This window comes from Mus caroli, unplaced genomic scaffold (genome assembly GCF_978045245.1).
Source record: "Mus caroli unplaced genomic scaffold, Mus_caroli_1 scaffold_1, whole genome shotgun sequence".
NCBI classification, from domain to species: domain Eukaryota; kingdom Metazoa; phylum Chordata; class Mammalia; order Rodentia; family Muridae; genus Mus; species Mus caroli.
In genome coordinates this window covers 173,928,415-173,948,827 of record NW_028227256.1, presented here as the reverse complement: position 1 = coordinate 173,948,827, position 20,413 = coordinate 173,928,415, and the positions used below count along the sequence as shown (strand labels likewise).

Here is a 20,413-nt window from a genome sequence, read left to right as displayed (position 1 = left end):
GCTCACATGAAGTTAGAAAGCCTTGACAAAGCATCAGAAATGACCCCTAGAACAAGTGACAAACCCTTGCCAGCTATTCAGACACAGGATTCGTATATAGAATACATAAAGAGCTCAAAAACTTAAACAAACAAACAAAAAAAAACTTAAACAAGTGAAATCAAAATAGTCTAGTTCCTATATTGGCAACTAAGCTGAGTGCACAGTTTCCAGAAGCAGTAGTACAGAAACGGGGACCCAACTCAGTCAGTAGATTGCCTACAAGCACCTGAGTTTGATCTCCATAATTTATAGTTAAAAAGCTGGGTGTGGAGGTGCACACTTGTAATCCCATCACTGGGTAGGCAGAGACATGCAGACTGCTGGAGCTCGCTGGCCCAACAGCCTAGTCTATTTAATGACTCCCAGGACTTGTTTCAAAACTTTTTTTAAAAGACAGTACCTGAACAATGACACCCAAAGCTGCAAGGCTGTCCTTTGAGCTCCACATGTTTGCATACATACGTAAACATGCACATGTATAAAACATAAACATGCAAACAGCCAATAAATACATGGAACATGTTCACTATTGTTAGTCACCAGTGCAAATTAGAATGAAACTGAGATTCTGGAGAGATCATTCAGTGTTGAGAAACTGGCTGCTCTTTGAGAGAACCCAAGTTTATTTCTTAGCACCCACATCAGGTGGCTCACAATTGTGTAACTATAGCTTTGGGACATCTGATACCTCTAACCTCTTTGGACTCCTGCACTCAAGTTCACATGTACACATGCAAACACATATATCTATACTTAATTAAAAATAATAATAAAGAACTTTAAAAAACAAAATTGAGATTCAGTCTTACTCCAGGTATAATCGTTATCACCGGGGGTGTGGGGCACTGGTCAGGATGCTGAGGAAAAGGGGAACCATTATATGTGACACTGTTAAGAACCTGTCTGGTCACTTTAGAAATCAATGTGGAGGGTCCTGAAAAATCTATTGTCTAGCTGTACCACTTTTGTATACCTAGTCAGAGATTCCTGCACATGCGCTCATTACTGCAGTTCTCACAATAGAAAAACAAATTCATGTTGTTTGCAGGAAAGTGTATAGAACTCAGGATTATCATGCTAAGTGAGATAAGCCAGCCTCACAAAGACAAACACTGCATGTTTTCAGGGAGGGAAAGAGAGAAGAAAGAAACAGAGAGACTGAACGCCAAGTGTGGTTGCACATTCCTATTATCTAACCATTTGCATGGTGAGGCAGAGGAATCATAAATTTAAGGCCAGACTGGGTAGCAGAGTGAGATCTTGGCCTAGAAACAAAACCAATTGCCACCAGTAACATTTATTTTACTTAATACTGGCCCCACAGTTTCAGAGTAATCATGTTTCGAGCTATTGCTATTGATCTCTTACTGTGTCTAATTTATAAATAAAGTTTACCATAGGGTATGTCCAGCCAAAAACATAGCGTGCTCAGTCTTTACTATCCAAGACTTGGGCACCAACGGGGACTCCTGAAATATGTCCTTTCAGCACACAAGACTGTGGGGTCAGGGCAGCTTGTGGGACCAACAGCATCAACATCTTTTGGGAACACACTACAAATGCATATCCTTGGGGCACCACCCTGGGCCAATTAAATCAGAAACACTACAATTGGAGCCCAGATATATCTATTGTTATAAACCCTCCAGGTAAATACATTAATACATTTTGACATTTAGAAATAATGTTTCTTTAATATTTTGAGTTCTGAAACTGGACTAGAATAATTGCTTAAAAATTGTAGCCTGGCATACTGACACAGACCTGTATCCCTGTCTATTTCAGAGGGTAAGACAGGAGAATGACAAGTTCAAGGCCTACCTGTGCTACAGAGGTGCCTTAAGTGAAACTCTGTTTCTTTTTTAATTATTATTAGATATTTTCTTCATTTACATTTCAAATGCTATCCTGAAAGTCCCCTATACCCTTCCCCCACCCTATTCCCCAACCCACCCTGTTCCCCAACCCACCCATTCTTGCTTCCTGGCCCCGGCATTCCTCTGTACTGGGGCATATGATCTTTGCAAGACCAAAGGCCTCTCCTGCCATTGATGGCCTGCTAGGCCATCCTCTGCTACATATGCAGCTAGAGACACAAGCTCTAGGGGAGTACTGGTTAGTTCATATTGTTGTTCCACCTATAGGGTTACAGACCCCTTCAGCTCCTTGGGTACTTTCTCTAGCTCCTCCATTGAGGGCCCTGTGTTCCATCCAATAGATGACTGTGAACATCCACTTCTTTATTTACCAGGCATAGCCTCACAAGAGACAGCTATATCAGAGTCCCTTCAGCAAAATCGTGCTGGCATGTGCAATAGTGTCTGGGTTTGGTGGTTGTTTATGGGATGGATCCCCGGGTGGGCCAGTCTCTGGATGGTCCTTCCTTCCTGCCTGAGGCCCCTGACATTTCTCCCTTCTCCCTTTCCAGTCTCAGCAGAAGTGCATCGTGATCTTCGCTCTGGTCTGCTGCTTCGCGGTTCTGGTAGCGCTCATTTTTTCAGCGGTGGACATCATGGGAGAGGATGAGGATGGACTCTCAGAGAAGAATTGCCAAAATAAATGTCGGTAAGAGGTAACAAACAAAAATTCTCTTTTAGGGGGTGGGTGAGGAATTCAGGGACGGGCCTGGACAGGGAAGAGATGCCTGCTCAGATCCGCTTTCAGCAGGACTTAACTGAGGCCTTGCTCTCTGCAGAGATGCTGGTGTTCAGGTCAGGCCCTAGGCATGATTAATGATTTCATTCACTCTACAACCCAGCCCTATTCTACAAAAAGAGCTGGTTGACCAAATAAAATATGTGTCTGCATTTCTGGAGACTTCTGTGTATGACATTTTGATCCACTTCCTAATAAAGCCTGGAAAAGGGGAGTGCCCCCATGGACAGAGAACACAGTTCTATTTGTTTATGCAGAAGAAGTTAACTCATGCATGTCAGGGTTGGCTGCACCTTAGCAAATACTTGTTTATTTGCTTATTCATTTTAATCTAGATGTAACACCAGCTTTACTAGTCACTTCTTATCACAGACTATATCTTGAGATTTCAGTAACTCAGATATGCCTGGGGACACATAAGAGTTATTACCTATTGGCATAACTGCAAATACACTGTGCTGTTCACATGGTGATGAAATCAATTAAAGATATGTTTCTCAGAGCAAGTCTTTTTGCATATACATGACTGTATTGTGTGACTTCAGTTGTATTATATAGCGCCTCCCTGGGATTCTTCCCTATCTGTAGAATTGTTGTGGCATAAATTCAGCACAAGAGGTTTCCTTTTTCACTCTTCCCTGAGCTGTGACATTTTATATTCTTATGTATGTATGTATGTATGTATGTATGTATGTATGTATCTGTGTGTGTTTGTAAATATATGGACACATGAGCCAGAGCTTTCTTTCAAGTGGAGGTCAGAGAACAATCCATGAAAGTTGATATTTTCCTTCCAGGGTGTGGTGGTTTGAATATGCTTGGCCCATGGGAAGTCAAACTATTAGGAAGTGTGGCTTTGTTGGAATAGGTGTGGCCTTGTTGGAGGAAGTGTGTCACTATGAAGGCAGGCTTTGAGGGCTCCTAGTATCCAAATTCCACCTAGTGTGGAGGAGAGAGCTTCCTCTTGGCTGCCTTCAGATCAAGCTGTAGACCTCTCAGCTCTTCCAACAACATGTCTGCCTGGATGCTGCCATGCTTCCTGCCATGATAATAATGGACTGAACCTCTGAAACTGTAGGCCAGCCCCAGTTAATGTTTGTCTTATAAGAGTTGCCTTGGCCATGGTGTCTCTTCATAGCAGTGGAAACCCTAACTACCTAACTAAGATACAGGGATTAAACTCAGGTTGTGAGGCTCTGTAACAAACCCCTTTACCCACTGAGCCATTTTCCTGGCCCTGACTTTTTTTTTTTCATTTTTGAGGTTGGGGGCTGAGGTAGAAACGTACCAAGAAGAGGCTGTTGTCAATGTCAAGCTAGAAAATATGGGAGCTCATTCGGATGTAAACTACAACTGACATTCCTGCTCAGCTCCACTCCATAATTGCTATCTGAACTTTGTGAGCCCAGTTCAGCTCTACAGTGGCATCTACATAAAAAGAGACCCTATTGCAGAAGCCTGATAATGGGTAAACAACATTTTACCCTGGATATTTTGCCTTGAATTTGAATGTTCTAGCAAAAGGGGTTGGGGGGTGGGGAGGAAGGACTCTTTCCCCTCCTTCATCCATTGCTCTGCATTCCTCCAGGCACTGATGCCACTAGTAAAAATGACCAAGCTTTTCCAACAGAGCTGGAGTTCCTGAGACTGATGCCCCACCCCCAGCAGGGGGAAAGGTTCAGGTCAGTAGGTGCTCCCCAGAAGGCTGGCCTCAGCCTCCCTATCCCGACCTGCAGGACCTAGTTATTCGTGGGATCGAAGGGGACCAAGCCTGAAAAAGAAATGGGCCAGAAAAGGGGGCGAGACCAAGCAAAGAGTTGTCAAGGTCTGTTTAATGGAGGCTAGGAGCCTGATTATAAGCACACAATGAGAGAAAATAGGGAGGGGCTGAGGGGGCATAATAAAAGCACAGAGAGAGGGATGGACATCTGGGGTGGATGCTGATTGCAGGCTTCAAACATCTTGCAGCTTATCTTGGAATGCTGGCTCTATCTAAACAGTCCCAGGCGCCAAGTGGAGACAAGAAGGAGGGGGTGACACTGTTCCCATCAAAGGGTCAGTCGGAGGATCTTCAGGGTGAGAGTTGTTGAAGGTCTGGTTTCCCACAGTTTGGTCTCTCACACCTCCCCTTCTGTACATCATCCCCTTCTCCTTCTCACTGCCTACTGCTTCTGCTCTTCTCAGACTTTACTCTATGGTGGCACACAGTGGATCGATTGACATTACTCTCCAATGGCTGAGATCCCACAGATGTACATGCAGTTTCTCTGTAGGCTTCCCTGCCCTTGGTGGTGTTACTAAAAATAGTACCATGTGCTTAGTGCAACCTGTGCTGTGATTTTTGACTTAGAAATTCAAGTCTGCCTGTATTTGTCTCCCCACTCTCTCCTCTGTGTTTTGATAGCCCCAAGTCCTTTTTCACACCACGTTCTTTTCCAAGTATCTCCCTGTAATTCATCTCGTTCCACCCACTAGCCCATCTATTCTGTGATGGATCTCTGGGCTGAATCACAGTGCGCAGTTAGCTGCCCCAATGTTTATGCTTTTATTAATGTGTCTCGCCATGGTCTTTTCTGACTGTTTTGCTCTATTTCTTTGTCCCACATGTTACTTTTTTTTGCCACATGACTGCACTAATAGGAGATAATCATACATCCACCTATCATAGATTACAAAATGCAAATTGTTCAAAAACGTTGTTCCCCATACCTTTTATTTAAGTTTAAAATGGAATCTTGCCGCAGTTCCCAGGCTGCTTATTCTTGCGATTGGCCTGGCATTTCTCTGCTGTCTTTCTAAGACTGTGTTGCAAGGACACCTGCCTTCTTGTCATCTCAAGACTCCTGGTCCAGGGCTATAACCCACTGTGAGTCTTTGTAGTTTTCCTACTTCCTACATGTACATGACCGGATCTTTTGTGACACCTTTGGGATCTGTTGGTGCCATCTTACATAGTACTCCATAGCTCAACACTGAGCTTTTAAATAGACGATAATTTTCATGTGATCCAAGTCTAAATTACTGAGATTATACTGTTCACTGGGGTGAAAATGTGTGACATTTCTTATGTTTCCATAGTGGAACTTTCTGTGGGGTAACAGCTGGGGATTATGAGAACAAAGCCGGAAGTGTAGATGATACAACTTGAAACGATGATGAAAAGACAAAATTCTGATCATCTGCTTCTCAATAGCAGAGATATGGAAAAAGAAGTAGCTTTACAGCAACAAGCTTTGCCTTTGGTTGATAACTGTCTCCATTCCCCTATGAGGATAATCTTTGATATAGTTTTTCAAAGGAAGGCACATGAACCCCAGACAGATGGGTGCCTTGGCTGTCAATGATGTAGAAAGCAGCTCTTTGTGGAATGTAGCTGTGCCTCATTTACACGGGCCCATGACAGTAGGATCCAGTACATCTCAGGAAGATTTAATTGACCAGAGTTCTGTGGCAAAAGCACCCTGTGCTTGGCTGTTGTGACTGGTGTGCGTGACAAGTTCCTCCCCTACGGACAACCTTCTTCATTAACCTGGGATCAGGACTAGGAGGTGTCAGGAAGGAGAGGGGTTTGTGAATCACTAGCTAACCTCGGGATGCAGTGGATGGCAGCTAACCCTTAAGAGGCAGAGAGAGCAGGAGCAGAAAGAGAAGGCTCTACTAAAGTGAAATTGAATAATTTACGACTATGATTTTTTTCTAACTGGCATTGAGTAAATAACTTTCAACAACAATTAGAAGCAGAAGATAAAAGCTTAATTCTGAGTGAAGGAAAAGAGAATCCTCTAAACATATGTTAGTGAAGACATTTTTAGCTCTAAACTTGACTTTCAAACATAATGGCACATATTAACATTTTATTTCACTATTGAGTCCAATCAGATTCATATTCCCTACATTATAAGAGATTTTTATTAGTAATCATACTCAGAAAATTATATTTATATAACCCTTAGCTAAAAAATATCTGAGTTTTTTTTTTAAATAATTCCTTATCTTTAACATGTAGTGCTTTAAAAGAGGAAATCTGGGTAACGTGACACTTCCTAGTCGTCTGTAATTACCACTCGGGGAAGCAGCAGAAGCTAATTATTTCAAAGTTTTGATTTTAATGAAACTTAATGTACAACTAATGATGCTGACATTTCCTGTTGCCGGTTTGGTTCTCTAGGAAGATTATTGAATGTGGTGTACGCTTCTCAGAAAGTTGACTGAACTCTTATAGGCAGAGCCATACCTGATGATCATGACGAATGGCAAGAAAGGTTGTCAGTGACAGACAGCAAGGATCAAATCTCTGTGAAGCCATTCAGAACATGCCAAGGAGAACCCACATTTAACCAGAGGCAACAAAAACATTGACAGAAAACAGGACTGTTGCTGTCATGCGTCCCGGTAGAGGTCAAAGGCGTGCATGCATCACAGTGAAGGTCAGAGCGGCAACTTGTAGGAACCAATTCTCTCTCCATCATATGGGTCCCAGGGTTCAAACTCAGGTTTCCCGCCTTGGCTTGAAGTGCCCTTACCAGCTGAGCAATCTCACCAGCCCTTTACTACACCTCTTGAGTCCAAAATTTGTTTGTAGAATTGGTTTAGACCATTGGTTCTCAACCTTCCTAATGTTGCCTTTAATGCAGTTGTGGTGATCCCCAAACCATGAAATTGTTCCATTGTTATTTCATAACTGTAATTCTGCTACTGCTATAAATCTTAATGTAATTACCTGATATTCAGGATATGTGATATGTAACCCCCAAAGGGGTTCCAACCCACAGGTTGAAAAATCACTGGTTTAGATTATTTTTCTACAGGAAGTTAATTCTCTTGGAAGCCACGGGAATCCCTCTGCTTCACTACATACAGGGCTCTGCTCACATCTGCCATCCGATCCATTTCTGGATGTTCCCATCTTTGTCAATGTCCACCCACAGCTGTGATCTCTGCATATGGCTCCATGAGCCACAAACGCCAGATCCGTATCTGTCTGTGCATCACTCACTTGGCTGAATTCAGCCATTGTGCCTGTCTCCACCTCACAGGCCTCATAGGAGACAGCCTTGTTTTAAGTTCGGGCTACCCTGCTTCTGGAGGCTTTCACACTGCCCAGAGCTAACCTCTGCCAGAACACCCTTGCAACTGACAAATGTTAGTTATGGGTTTTTATTCCCAGTCATTTAACTCGTCCCATCCTCACAGTAGTCATGTGCTGTCAAATAATTATATTGAGGTCCATGAAAATTCCCATTAGAAATCTGGATGAGGCAGATTTGGCCATGCATAGCAGTAATTCCAGCACTGAAGAGGCTAAAGCATGGGTTCCAGAACAGCATGAGCTACAGAGCAAGACCCTTCCTCAGGGAGAGAGAAAGAAAACTTAGAAGGAGGGAAAAGGAGAAAGAGACAAAATAAAGAACAAAAACAATAAACCAATAAATGTTTTCAGCGTAGCCCACAGCATTAACAGAATTGCTGGATGTAGGGAGTCTTGAGTCTGGTTGTCACACTTTGTCCTGTTGTTTATTTTGTTTGTCATTAGGACAAACAAGAAAACAAACCATAGAAGTGTGGTTAAGAGGGGAAACTTTCCTCCCCAGTTTGAACACATCAAGAGTATTGCACATTGAACGTTCTAGAACTCCCAAAACATTCAGATCAATGCCTTTTTATCTCTCAAAATGCTCTTAGATGAATATTGAGTTTAGATCTCGCTTTGCTGTAAGTGAAAGTTGAATCAAGGATGTTTTAAATTAAAGGAAGTAGCATCAGTCTAGCCTGGAAATGTGATTTTACAGATTGATTATATTGCTTTGTACCTATGTGAACTCCTTTCAGGTTTAGACATTGATAATTACACCCAAGCTGAAATCCCCAGGACCCAAATAAAAGTCACTGGAGCAGGGTGCACCTGTAACTCCATCACCAGGAGACAGGAGGATCCCAGAGGTTCATGAACCAGGCGGTCTAGAAAGAAAAATAGGTTTGCCAGGCATGGTGGCACACGCCTTTAATCCCAGCACTTGGGAGGCGAATTTCTGAGTTCGAGGCCAGCCTGGTCTACAGAGTGAGTTCCAGGACAGCCAGGGCTACACAGAGAAACCCTGTCTCGAAAACCAAAGGAGAAAGAAAGAAAAAAAGGAAGGAAGGAAGGAAGGAAGGAAGGAAGGAAGGAAGGAAGGAAGGAAGGAAGGAAGGAAGACAGGTTTGACAGGTTAGATTGGAGACAGGAGCACACACACATATGAAAAACAATAGGGGCCCCAATGCCTTCCTCTGGGAGTCATAGCCACACCACAAGTGAACACACACACACACACACACACACTCACACAAACACACACACACTGAGAAAGAGGCAGAGACAGACAGACAGACAGACAGACAGACAGACAGACAGACAGACAGAGACAGAGAGGAGAGAGTATTCTACCTTCAGATGGCACCGTTTATATTCCATTAAAACAATCTCCCTTTAGAAGTTGTTCCTCTTTTTCCTCCTCTTCCCTTCCTCCTCTTCCCTTCCTCCTCCTCCTCCTCCTCCTCTTCCCCCTCCTCTCCCTCCTCCTCTTCCTCCTCCTGCTTTTCCTCCTCCCTCCCTCCCTCCCTTCTTTACTTCTGGCATTTGTCTGACAGATGAGACTAGACAAGCCTCCTTGTATATATGTTTAATCTCCCTTTATCTGACTGACCCTTTGGTCACTGTTACAGCTTGGCAAATAATGGAGAAGAGACATTTGTCTTTGTAAACATTATCATCCAATTTGCATTTCTTGTTGGATCCCAGGGATGCTTGCCATGTCAAGGAGCACACCCTCTTTGTCACTGCAAGCCCTTGAGAGAATGCATCCTCATTGCTGCATCCTAGGCTGTCTGCTCTTCTCCACTGCATGTTTGCTGAAATTGGAAATGCTTATCTTATTGATATTTGAGTTTCTGGCAACTGGCACACTGCCAGAATGTTTGAAGTTCCTAAATGCCGAGGACAGAAGGGATGAAGGAATCCAACCCTGACATAATATGTCTTCTAATATCACCCACGAAGAGTGGGCAGTCAAATCAATTATAAACTAGGCTATGGAGGAGAAGAGCAAGATGGTATGAAAAGGAAGAGAAACCAGGTCAGGGGAAGCAAAACTCACATATCCACTGAACTAGTTAAGCAACCCTCTTCTGGTTTCCAATTTTTCTATCTGTTAAAAAAAAAAAAAGGCAACCATCTAAGATGACCTATTAAATGTCTTTTTCTCTAAACTATTTAAGTTTATAAAATACCCCAAATCTGAGAGAGCTGATAACATGTTTCATTAATACATCTGCAAAATGCCTAAACATAGCTACAGAATTTTTAAGCTTTTGGGATTATCTGTCAAAGTTTAATTGATGAATGGGCTGGGTTTTCTATCAAGGAGCTGTGTTGTGGAGGGGCTATGTTAAATCTAAAGCTTCAAAGAGAAATGATTAGTCACTCTCATTAAGAATATCTGAGATGGATGAGTTCAGACACACGTTCATCACTCATCACTGGTAAGAGTTTTAAACTGAAGGATGGCTACTGTCAAGGAGTCACAGAAAGGAGCTGATGATTAGGAAACAGCCAAGCTGGCCACTGCATCAAAACACTACTAGCAAAGACTTGAGATGCAAGCTCAGCCTAAGGACAGCAGGCTCTGGACTCTGTGCTGGAGCACAGAATGCAAGCAAGAAACAAAGAAAGAAGGAATAGACTATGATCACTACACTGGGCCACATGTACCAGACTTAGAAACCTGGGCTTCATTTTGAAATTCCCTGGGAGCCTGCTACATAGTTAAGACTCCGGGGACTGGAGAGTTGACTCTGTGGTTAAGAGGACTTGTTCATCTTGGAGAGAGCTCAGATTTGCTCCCCACTGTTGTGTCCGGCCAGCAGATCACAGCCTGGGTTCTAGCGTGGAAAGGCATTTTGGAAACCTGGAAGAGAAGAGGGGCTAGGCGGCGAGAGAAAGAAATGCAGCTAAGACAGGCATTCTGATCAAAGCTCAATTTTACTAGTTCAGACACTCAGTTATAAAGGAAGGGGGAGGGAACCCGATTTCCCGCCAAACAATCTCGGGATCAAGTAACAGGGTGGGCACGTGTGTGGCTCCAAGCTGCAAAGTGGTACGGTCCAGCAGTAGGTGTGGCAGAACGAATGAGCAGGAAACTCCACCCCTGAGCCAGCAGGTTCCAGGCTGGGGGTGGGGAGGCTACACCCCACCATGCACATGCTGACTCATAACCCCCTATAGTCCCAGATGCAGGAAATCCAATGCCTCCTTCTGAGCTCTATTGTGGACAGGTACACATGTGGTATACCTACATACATGTAAACAAAACAGCTCATACAATAAATCTTTTTTTAAAACCTTTGAAAAGAATGTGAGCGTGATTCTATTTGCATTTCAGGAACATGGTGATCTGCTCATGGTGGGTGGATCAACCAGTTATTTCTCAAACACATTCCTATATGTCTGCCTTAGAATCATGTAGTTGTATACAAACACCCATTACTGGGTTTGACAAACCATAAATAATCAGACATCCCACGAGTTCAACTTAGAAATCTTCATTAATGAAATACAACTTGCTGTTGGCAGCTTATAGCATGGGAAGATCTGGGTGACTTGATGGAAAGTTGGTGCCAACAATCTCAAGAGACTTTGAAGCTAGGTAAACACTGAGTCTCAACTCTGTCTAATATTGGTCTCATTTTTAACCAAGTAATCTTGTCTCTGAGGCTGTTCTTGGCTCTCAGTAGATGAGCTTGAGAGTACCTGCTTTGTAGGGTTGCACTTAGGGTTAGTTAGGATAGTAGATTTAAGACAACCAACAGTATGTGCCATGTGGAATCTCACAATTAAGTCACTCATACGACATGCAAGAAACTCCCAGATAATTCTAGTTACTAACCAAGAATCACGCAAAATAGTATGTAGCTCCTGCTAGCTATAGTTTGGATCTTACATGGTCCTTAAAGATCTGTGCTTTTCAGGCTTAGTCCCCAGTCCAGGACACTATACCACTGGGAGATGGTAGAAGCCTCAAGAGCTGGAGCCTCATGGAAGGAAGTTGGTCATTAGATGGCATGCCCTTAGAGTGGAGTGAGATCCCATACCCTTCCTGCTTTCTCTTTGTTTTCTACCTGCCAGGAGGCGAACAGGTTCCTCTGGTACATGTCACATGTTCTCTCCATAGTGCATTTCTCTGTTTCGTGTCCAAAGTAGCAGGGCTAAGTAGCCATGGATGAAAAGCTGTGAAACCAAAATAATCCTTTTCTTTGTAAAGTGATTGGTCTCAGGTTGATGGTTACAGCAGTAGAAAGCTAACTAATGTCACTCTTTCTTGTGAAAGAGAGTGGCCATGAAAAAATAGGAAGTCAAAAGTAGAATGTTGTCCTTGTTTTTGAGACAAAGTCTCATGTGCCTAGTCTAGTCTACCTGCAAACTCCCTAGTTTTCCCAAACTGACCTTGGACTCCCATACCTTCTGCTTCCACCGTATTCATTCTGGAACTACAAGAGTATGCCATCACACTGGGCTAGAAGGAGGTAAATTTGAGATTTCAAACAAACAAACAAACAAGCACTATCCATGGTTACCATGCATAGATGACTGTTCAGTTTTTAACTGTGTCAGATGTGGACAGGAAGTTCAGTTCTGTCTGGATGTGGTACCACTGTTAGCTACGTGGAAAGGTGAGGGTGCAGCTCAGTTTGGAGAATGTTTGCCCCGAACTCACAGATTTCTGGGTTCCAGCCATGAAATCACTGTCTTCTATGTGGAGATGCCCAGAGCTAATGCAAAAATGTAAACAAACAAAGCTGGTGGACAAAGTCCTGGGGAGGTGCTCAAGTGTGAGATGTCACTGTGGTAACACAAAGGGGTGTGGTCTCCCAGGATTCTGATGAAGAGTACAAAAGGAGATCATGACTACCTTCATGTCAACACCACATTTTACAGTTTTTCAGGGAAATAAATATAGCAAGGAAAATTGAAAACAAATGCAAAGGGTAAGAGAAGCAGATAAATACACTAAAAGATGCTGCATAATGCCACAGGAAGCCAAGCAAGACAGAAGTACTTTAAAGCAGAAACCCTGTTCTGCCCTTTTTGGGCATGGTAGCTGGTTACATGGTATTAATTCTAGACAAACATGGCATCTTTTGGCTTTATATTCTTGCCAGCAATATCTAATAAAACCAAAGGGAGAAACTTGTTTGTGTGCTACTCTTTGAGTGGAGAGAATATTTCTGAAGATCTGTTGGTTTCTAAAATGATCTTCTATGAATAGCTGACATGAGGGATAATCTTGGAAAGGCTCTGTCTTCTGGAAAAACCACAATGCCTTTTAGTTAAGAACTCACATCTCCTCCTAATGAATTCCTCTCTAGTTAGTTATCTAATAACTGTTTTGTCCAATTATATCTCCAGTCTTCCATCCAAAAATGTAATTATTTATGCATGCATATATGCTGAAGGTAGAACTTGGGGCCTTAGACATGCTAAGCTTGTACTCTAAAGAGAGCCACACTCCTAACCACCTAAGAAAGATCTGAACTTGAAGGAAAGACTCTCTCTTTCCCCCATAGAATGAACATTTGGGGGTGAAGGAATTCACCTCACAAAAACACATACTCCAAATGCAATGAATGCCACAAGCCAGCTCAATTCAATTATAAAACATGTTAAAATTTATCAATATGTATACTAGAGATTCTTATTTGTCTCCCATCCATGGTACTTGAACCCAGGGCCTTCTGCATTATAGGCAAGTGTCCTACCACTGAGCTACAGCCCTAGTCCTAATGATGGTGCTTCTTCTGCCCCTTCTTCTTAATTTGAACTGTGTAGTTTCATTGCAATATTTCAAAGAAGTCAGAAGATTTCAGATTTCTCTCCCCTTCTTAGTACTAAGAGTTGAACCCAGAGCTTCACATATGCTAGACAAACATTTTACCAGGGGGAATTATCCTCAGCCTTGAAGTTTCCAGTTTAAGTTTTACTATTCTTTATAAGTATCATTTAAAACTGTTAGCAAATCTTGAGGGGTGGTTCAGCATGTTAAACACTGGCCTCGTGCTTATACCCAAGGCTGCAGCTTGCTGTATTTACAGAGTGGATTTAAATTTGTCAACAAATTGCTTGATTCACTCATTTCTTCAAAATCCATCCTATTAAATGAGCCAAATGTAGTCATAGCAGTAACATTTTTTCATAAAAGATAGAAAAAGATCTCGAACAACTCCCCCCCCCCCTCAAATTTCAAGCAGAGAAAGAATACAGTGTTTACCTTTGTTTTTTCTTTTCTGAAGCCAGGAATAGAAATGGTAAAGGTTCCAGGGATTTTTTTACCATGGCCATTGTCTTAGGGTTTATATTGCTGTGTAGAGACATGTAATGGTGGCACACAGGCAGACATGGGACTGGAGATCCGAAGACAGCAATAAGAGAGAGAGAGAGAGAGAGAGAGAGAGAGAGAGAGAGAGAGAGAGACTGGGCTTGGCTTAAACACCTAAACCCTCACAGCCCAACCCCAATGACACACTTCTTCCAACAAGACCATGTCTACACCAACAATGCCACACCTCCTAACACTGCTACTCCCTAAGAGCCTATGGGGGCTGTTTTCATTCAATCAATCATAGTCATATGCAAGAAAAGTTAAATAACTTGTGTCTTCTCATGCTTTCACTAGGCTTGGAGAAGCCACATGATATATCCACACACAAACAGATTCCGTAGCTGGGAATCCAGGGCTGTTGCCCAGGAGCCCAGAATCAGCATGTGTCCCTACTCAAAGCAAGTATAACCAAAGCAATATCATTATTTATCATTTGTTTAAAAATAGCAGCTAGGTTTGACTGCCAGAGTCCTGAAAATCTTTCTGCACTCTCCTGGCTTCCTGGAAAAAACTCACAGTAAGCAGATTCACAGGAGGAGATGCCCTAACAAGTGTACTGACTTGGAGAAACAGAAAGTTACACAAAGTATGAGATGAGACTCCAGGAAGCCAGAGTGATGAGAGCTTAGACCTCATCTCATAGGAGAGAAGACAGTGGAGTTGGATGTTCAGGGAAATTTTAGAGGGATAGTCAATGGTTATTAGAGAGAGGGGATGAACTGGGGAGGCAGAAAGGAATGTGATCCTATGGGACTTGCATGAGCCAATGGACATGTCCAGACATGGTTACAGTCCTGTCTTGTTGATAATCCTCTTTGGTGGGTCAAGAGAGTTCAGGAGAGAGCCTCTCGCTGTGCATTCGTGGCTGGGAGAGAGACAAGACAAGGTTAGAGGGAAGGTTCTTGATTGTACAGCAGCTTCTAGGCTATCTTGTCATCATGCCAATCTATGGGGTTTTGGGGTTTTGAGCCCCAACAGAAGCAAGATTTTTAACAAGTAGAAGAAAGACAATGTGGGTGCTTTAACTTCTAATCAGCCATGCTGCCTAACTATAATACAGTAAGATTCTATCTGAAGTTCTTAGCTCTTGCCATAACTTTGAAATGACCCTCCAACGTGCGTGCACTAGGTCAGAAACATACTTGGACATGCTTGTGTATTTCCCCAGTGTCCGTACTTATTAAGCAACAATAAGCTACATTGGATTTGTTGGCCACAATTTGGTAAGTCTTCCAGATTTCCCTTGATAGCTCGGTGGGGCAAACACAAATTCTCTTATCTAAGTCTTATTTTCTCTCTGACCACACATGAAATATCATACAGTAATTTCTCTGTCTATATGACATGTCTATGTTACAGATAGTTATAAGGAGTGAAGTAGGCTGCAGCAAAGCTCAATATGAGAGAAAGTAAGAGAGAGAGAGAGAGAGAGAGAGAGAGAGAGAGAGAGAGAGAGAAAGCACTTCCTCAGAAGCAGAGGAGGCTAGTACAGAAGCAAAGGAAGTCTCTGTAGGAATTAGATAAGAAATCTTTTTGGAAGTCTGCTGGAGGCACAACTGAAGAGTCACACCAAGCCTTGGGTTGATTTGGGTTATCTAGGGGAATTACAGGACCATGGTAGCCAAAGAAGCAAAGGGGAGGACCAAGCTGAAGACTCTGGGACAGATAGAGCACTCCTGGGTCTTTTTATGTATACACTGGGTGGTCAGATGGCAGGCCAGTGATATCAGTCACCCCCACAGTGATTGCTGTCCTCTTTATGGAAGAAAGGTGAGAGTATTGCACATTTTCTTCGGTCTAGTGTGTTCAGTAGGTCTTCAGACCTGGTTTTCTAGATATGATTTTAATATATCAATGTGCTCACATGGCACAGTTTCACTGTGGTAAACTGATAGGATGGCACCGTTTTTCCATTTAGTAACAAATCACCAGGTTTTGCCTAATGGATGGTACAGGACAGATGGTGTTATTTGTGTGCTCACTGAGGTGTAGTCATTCTGCCTGTATTTATACTCAAATGGAGTTAAATGCTGCAAATAGAGTTGCCCAGGGCAAGGCACAACCTGAAAACACATTGTTTTATACAATATCAACTAACTTAGAGCAGGCTGCAGCCTTATCTCAGCATTCTAAATAGTCAAGGAGAGCTTCAGGATTTCAAGGAAAGGGCACACCTCCTGAAAGATCCTGCGTGGGTGAGTCTCTGTCACTCTTGTTACTCCAGATGACAAAGACTTCAGGCTCCAGACATGATGGAGTGTGTTAGCTGTATAACAAATACTGGAATCAAAGAAAGACCAGCACCATTTCTTTTGAGTATGTAAGAATTAAGGTGTATGTGAATATGTGAGTGTGTGTGTGTGTGTGTGTGTGTGTGTGTGTGTATTCACTCTTCAATTGGTTTTCCACTTAAGGTCTTTGCGACAGCATCTCTCTTGAATCCAGAACTCACTGCTTTGGCTAGACTTCCTGGCTAGCAAGCCACAGGAGCTCCTCTCTCTGTGCCTTCCCGGTGTTGGGGCTGTAGGCACACTGATGCCTTCTTCTCTCTCTGCCTTCCCGGTGTTAGGGTTATTGGCACACTGATGCCTTCCCGGGTTCTTGTGTGAATGCTAGGGATCCTACTCCAGTCTGCATGCTTGCACAGGCTGTACTCTGTTGAGCGAGCCATTTCCCTGGTCCTGATGTTTTTAAAAGCACCTATAGACTCAAAATTTTAATCCATGGCATCAGCCATCCATCACTTGGACCTTAACTTTCCTCTCATAGCTGGTTGCAGGGTAAAGATGGTGTACAAAGAACCTGCAACAGCCTGGAGACCAACCATCTAGACTCTAGACCCTCTGGTTATTTTTGTGGAGGATGTTCTAGAGGCATGGCATAAAAAAAAAAAAACCTTTATGCTCAGTGAACATTTTATCTATGCAAGTATGTACCCCACAGACTGCTTACCTGTGTTTAGCAAAGAATAATTGAAATCATTTCTGCTTAGCACGCAGATTATCTTTGTCAGTGAAATGCGGTTCTGCCTTGGATCGCTATAATGAACCCAGCCTGACTTATCTAGATTTATTCTCCTTTCGTGGGTTAGAACTCAGTACTCCTTTTATATTTTAGGCATTCCCATTTGCCTAAAAATAGTCCCAAGGGCTACCTCTCTGAGTGCAGCTGCAACAGATTGCCTTGTCGTGAAGCAGAGGGTGAAACCCGTTTTCTGTCTCTCTCACTCAAAATTTTGCTTTCCATTTGATGCACTCGTGAAGATAAGGATCTCAGAACCTGGCTGCAGAGACCCGACTCTCTGGGTACATTCATTCTCTTCCTTTGAAAGGAGAATGCTTCTCCAGGATCCAGCCTGGAGCACACTCCATTAGTTAAATTTATTTCTTTCCTCCTTGAGTTGTCTATGGCTTCCTCTTCCCTTGAAATAATCACCTACTGAACATCTGACCAACCTCTGATCTTAGGCACTTAGTTCATTAAAATAGTTCAAGGCTAGAAGAGGTCATCTTGTTAAAATGACTTTTTTTTTTCTTCTGCTGTTACACTGGAAGCAAAACTAAATGTTGTGATGTACTTTCCTAGTGGGTGAGGGCTTTCACATTTACATGTAGAATTCTAAACCGGGCAGCATTGTAGAGAACTCAGGAAAAGCTACAGGCATTGCTAGCAAGGGGCTGCCAGAAATCTGCTGTGTTCCACTACTATCAGAATGACCCCTGATAGAAATAAGAGCTGTAGAAAGCAAAGCATAAACGTAAATGTGGTGTTCTCTCCCAGTCTCAGCTCAAGAGTGCCTGTTGACAGACTGGAAAGTGACTATCTGATGTCTCCTTTGGAAATGACATTAGTTCACTAACTTCAAAGGAGGGAGGGGAAGATAACCAAAGAGAATTAGCCAGCCCTGTTGCTGCAAATCACATGCAGGTCCTTTGACCGTCTTGGAGTAAGAGCCCATAAAATCAACAGCCAACCAACTAAAGCTTTCTCTCTGCCTCGTGTTTTGGAATCTGCTTTTATCTGCTTTGTTTTTAACTGAACAAGCCATTTTTTACTTTTTTCAAAAAAATTGTCTGTCATCGATAATTGAAATAGCAAGCTTCAAGCTGGCTCATTTCACATAAGTTCTTGCTGCCAAGCCTTATAAATTGAGTTTGATGTGTGTGCGCAGACATGAACTAAATACAATGAAAATTAAAAATAGATATATCAATATACTATAACATTACCAAAGCTTTTGTCACCCAGTGATTTTCTTAATGACAAACAAGACTGAACTTTGTTTGGTGGAAAAGAGGGGACCAGGGAGAAGGCACACAAGACAGACAACATAGCACTATCCTGGGGACCTTAGACTCTAGAAGGGGAAAACCAAGAATAACCCAGAAGAGATCAGCACGACAGGGATGGATGGGTAAATAGTGCTGGAGAGTAGAGATACAGTAGAAAGAAAGACGTGCCTACATAGGGAGGGTGCACTATTTTGTACATAATTTTGTTTTTACCAGTGATTTTAGAAACCTCAGTATAAAGTTATTTGCTTTGTTTATTCAGCAGAGAATATTTGCCCATTCACTTACAGGAAGCACTTTGGTATTGGCTGATATAGGACTCAGAGGCACTATTGAGGTGGTCCCAGGCTCCTATGACTCTGTACAAGAACTGAACAGAGGCACCCATTTGCAATAGAAGCACAAGTAGTTGAACATTTCTGAGGCTGGAAAGATGGCCCAGTCAGTCAAAGTGCTTGCTGTGCAACCCTGACTTCAATCCCTAGAACCCATGTAAAAAGCCAGGCATGTTGGTATACACCGGTTATTGCAACACTGGAGAGGCAGAGAGAGTCTAGAGGAATCCTAGAGCTTGCTGGCCAGCCATTGAACAAATTTAGCAAGGTCCAGGCTCAGTGAGAGAGTCTGTCTCAAAAATTGAGATAAAGAATGATGGAGAAAAATCAACCTCTGACCTCTAACCTGCACACATGCACACAGATATGTGCATATGCAACAAAGAAAACAGGAAAGGGGGGAATTTAAAAAGAGAGAGGTAGTTCATGTACAAGGGAAAGGATCTGAGAAAATGGCTTAAGAACTCAAAATGGATTGGCTAAAATAGATGGGAGTTTTATGTCCTAAGGAAGGCCTTAGGATCATTTGCATAATGCATGCTTTCAGATTCTCTGCTGCATGTAATTCTGTATCCACCTCCATGCTTATAGGTCTGGTTAGCATCTTGCCTCTCCACCTAGAGAGTTTGCACAAAACATTCTGAATCTCACTCTCTGTTTCATTCCCCTGCCTCAAGTTTATTGCTTTCTTTCTTACATATCTGGTTTGCAAAAGTGGTTAGTCTCAAATGTTAGAGCCCTTGTTTGGGTTAGCAGGGGTTACAAGAACACAAACCTGTGGAGCCTCTACTGTTCTGTCCATCTCATAGCTAGGATGGCTGCTGGTACACACAACCTAGAGAACTGAACAAAAAGCTCATTCACATCTTCCTGGGACACAGTGGTGTTACATTAAAGTTGGCCCTGCTATTCAGAACAGCCTTTAATGTACATTTTATGTAAATTATACACATTATACATGAATAGTTTCAGACCACAGTTGACTGAGTCTGTAGACAGTGAGGCCATGTATAGGGAAAGACAGTTACTCTACTCAATTCATCCTCAGAGTTGGAGGGCACTGGATGCAGACATGAAGGAGATGGATATCAAGGAAAGGGTGAACCTATGGGTCTTGACCCCTTTTAGATTCAAATGACCCTTTTACAATGGTCGTCTAAGACCATCAAGAAAACATGTTTATATTAGAGTTCATAACATAGCAAAATTACAGATATGAAGTAGCAATGAAAATAATTCTTGTGGTTGGGAGTCACCACAACCCAAGGAACTGTATGAAAGGGTTGCAGCATTAGGAAGGTTGAGAACCACTGCCTCTATAGCATAGTGTCTGGTATAGAACCATGGCTGTAGACAGTGGGAGCACTGCCTTCAAGGAGCTATTATCAACTAGAGAACTATAAAACCTTCTTGAAGTAACTTAGGGACTGTCCTAGGAGCTGCCTCAGAGACTTGTGTTGTTGTGACCAGATACCTTAGAAATACAACTTAGAGGATGAAAGGTAAGCATGTTTGATAGCGAATGCCTGTGATCCCAGGACCTTGTAGGCTGTGGCAAGACAATTGCTATGAGTCCCAGGCCACCTAGTCCTCCCTACCTCCAACCATTAAAGGAAATTATTTATTTTATTTCTAAGATTCATAACTTACAGCTACTTGGGGTGGGGGGTAAGAATGT

General features: G+C 42.7%; 1 protein-coding gene across 3 annotated transcripts in view; it reads left to right on the top strand.

Moving 5' to 3' along the window:
- Pld5 (phospholipase D family member 5) overlaps positions 1-20,413 on the top strand; it is a 353,497-nt gene that overhangs the window by 139,423 nt on the left and 193,661 nt on the right. For 2 of the 3 annotated variants that reach the window (XM_021158929.3, XM_021158940.3), the window contains exon 2: positions 2,471-2,607. In XM_021158929.3, coding sequence (XP_021014588.1) covers positions 2,471-2,607 — 137 coding nt within the window. Of the gene's footprint in view, positions 1-2,470; positions 2,615-20,413 lie in introns of those variants that run through there. The other variant, XM_029483515.2, reaches the window with a different exon arrangement.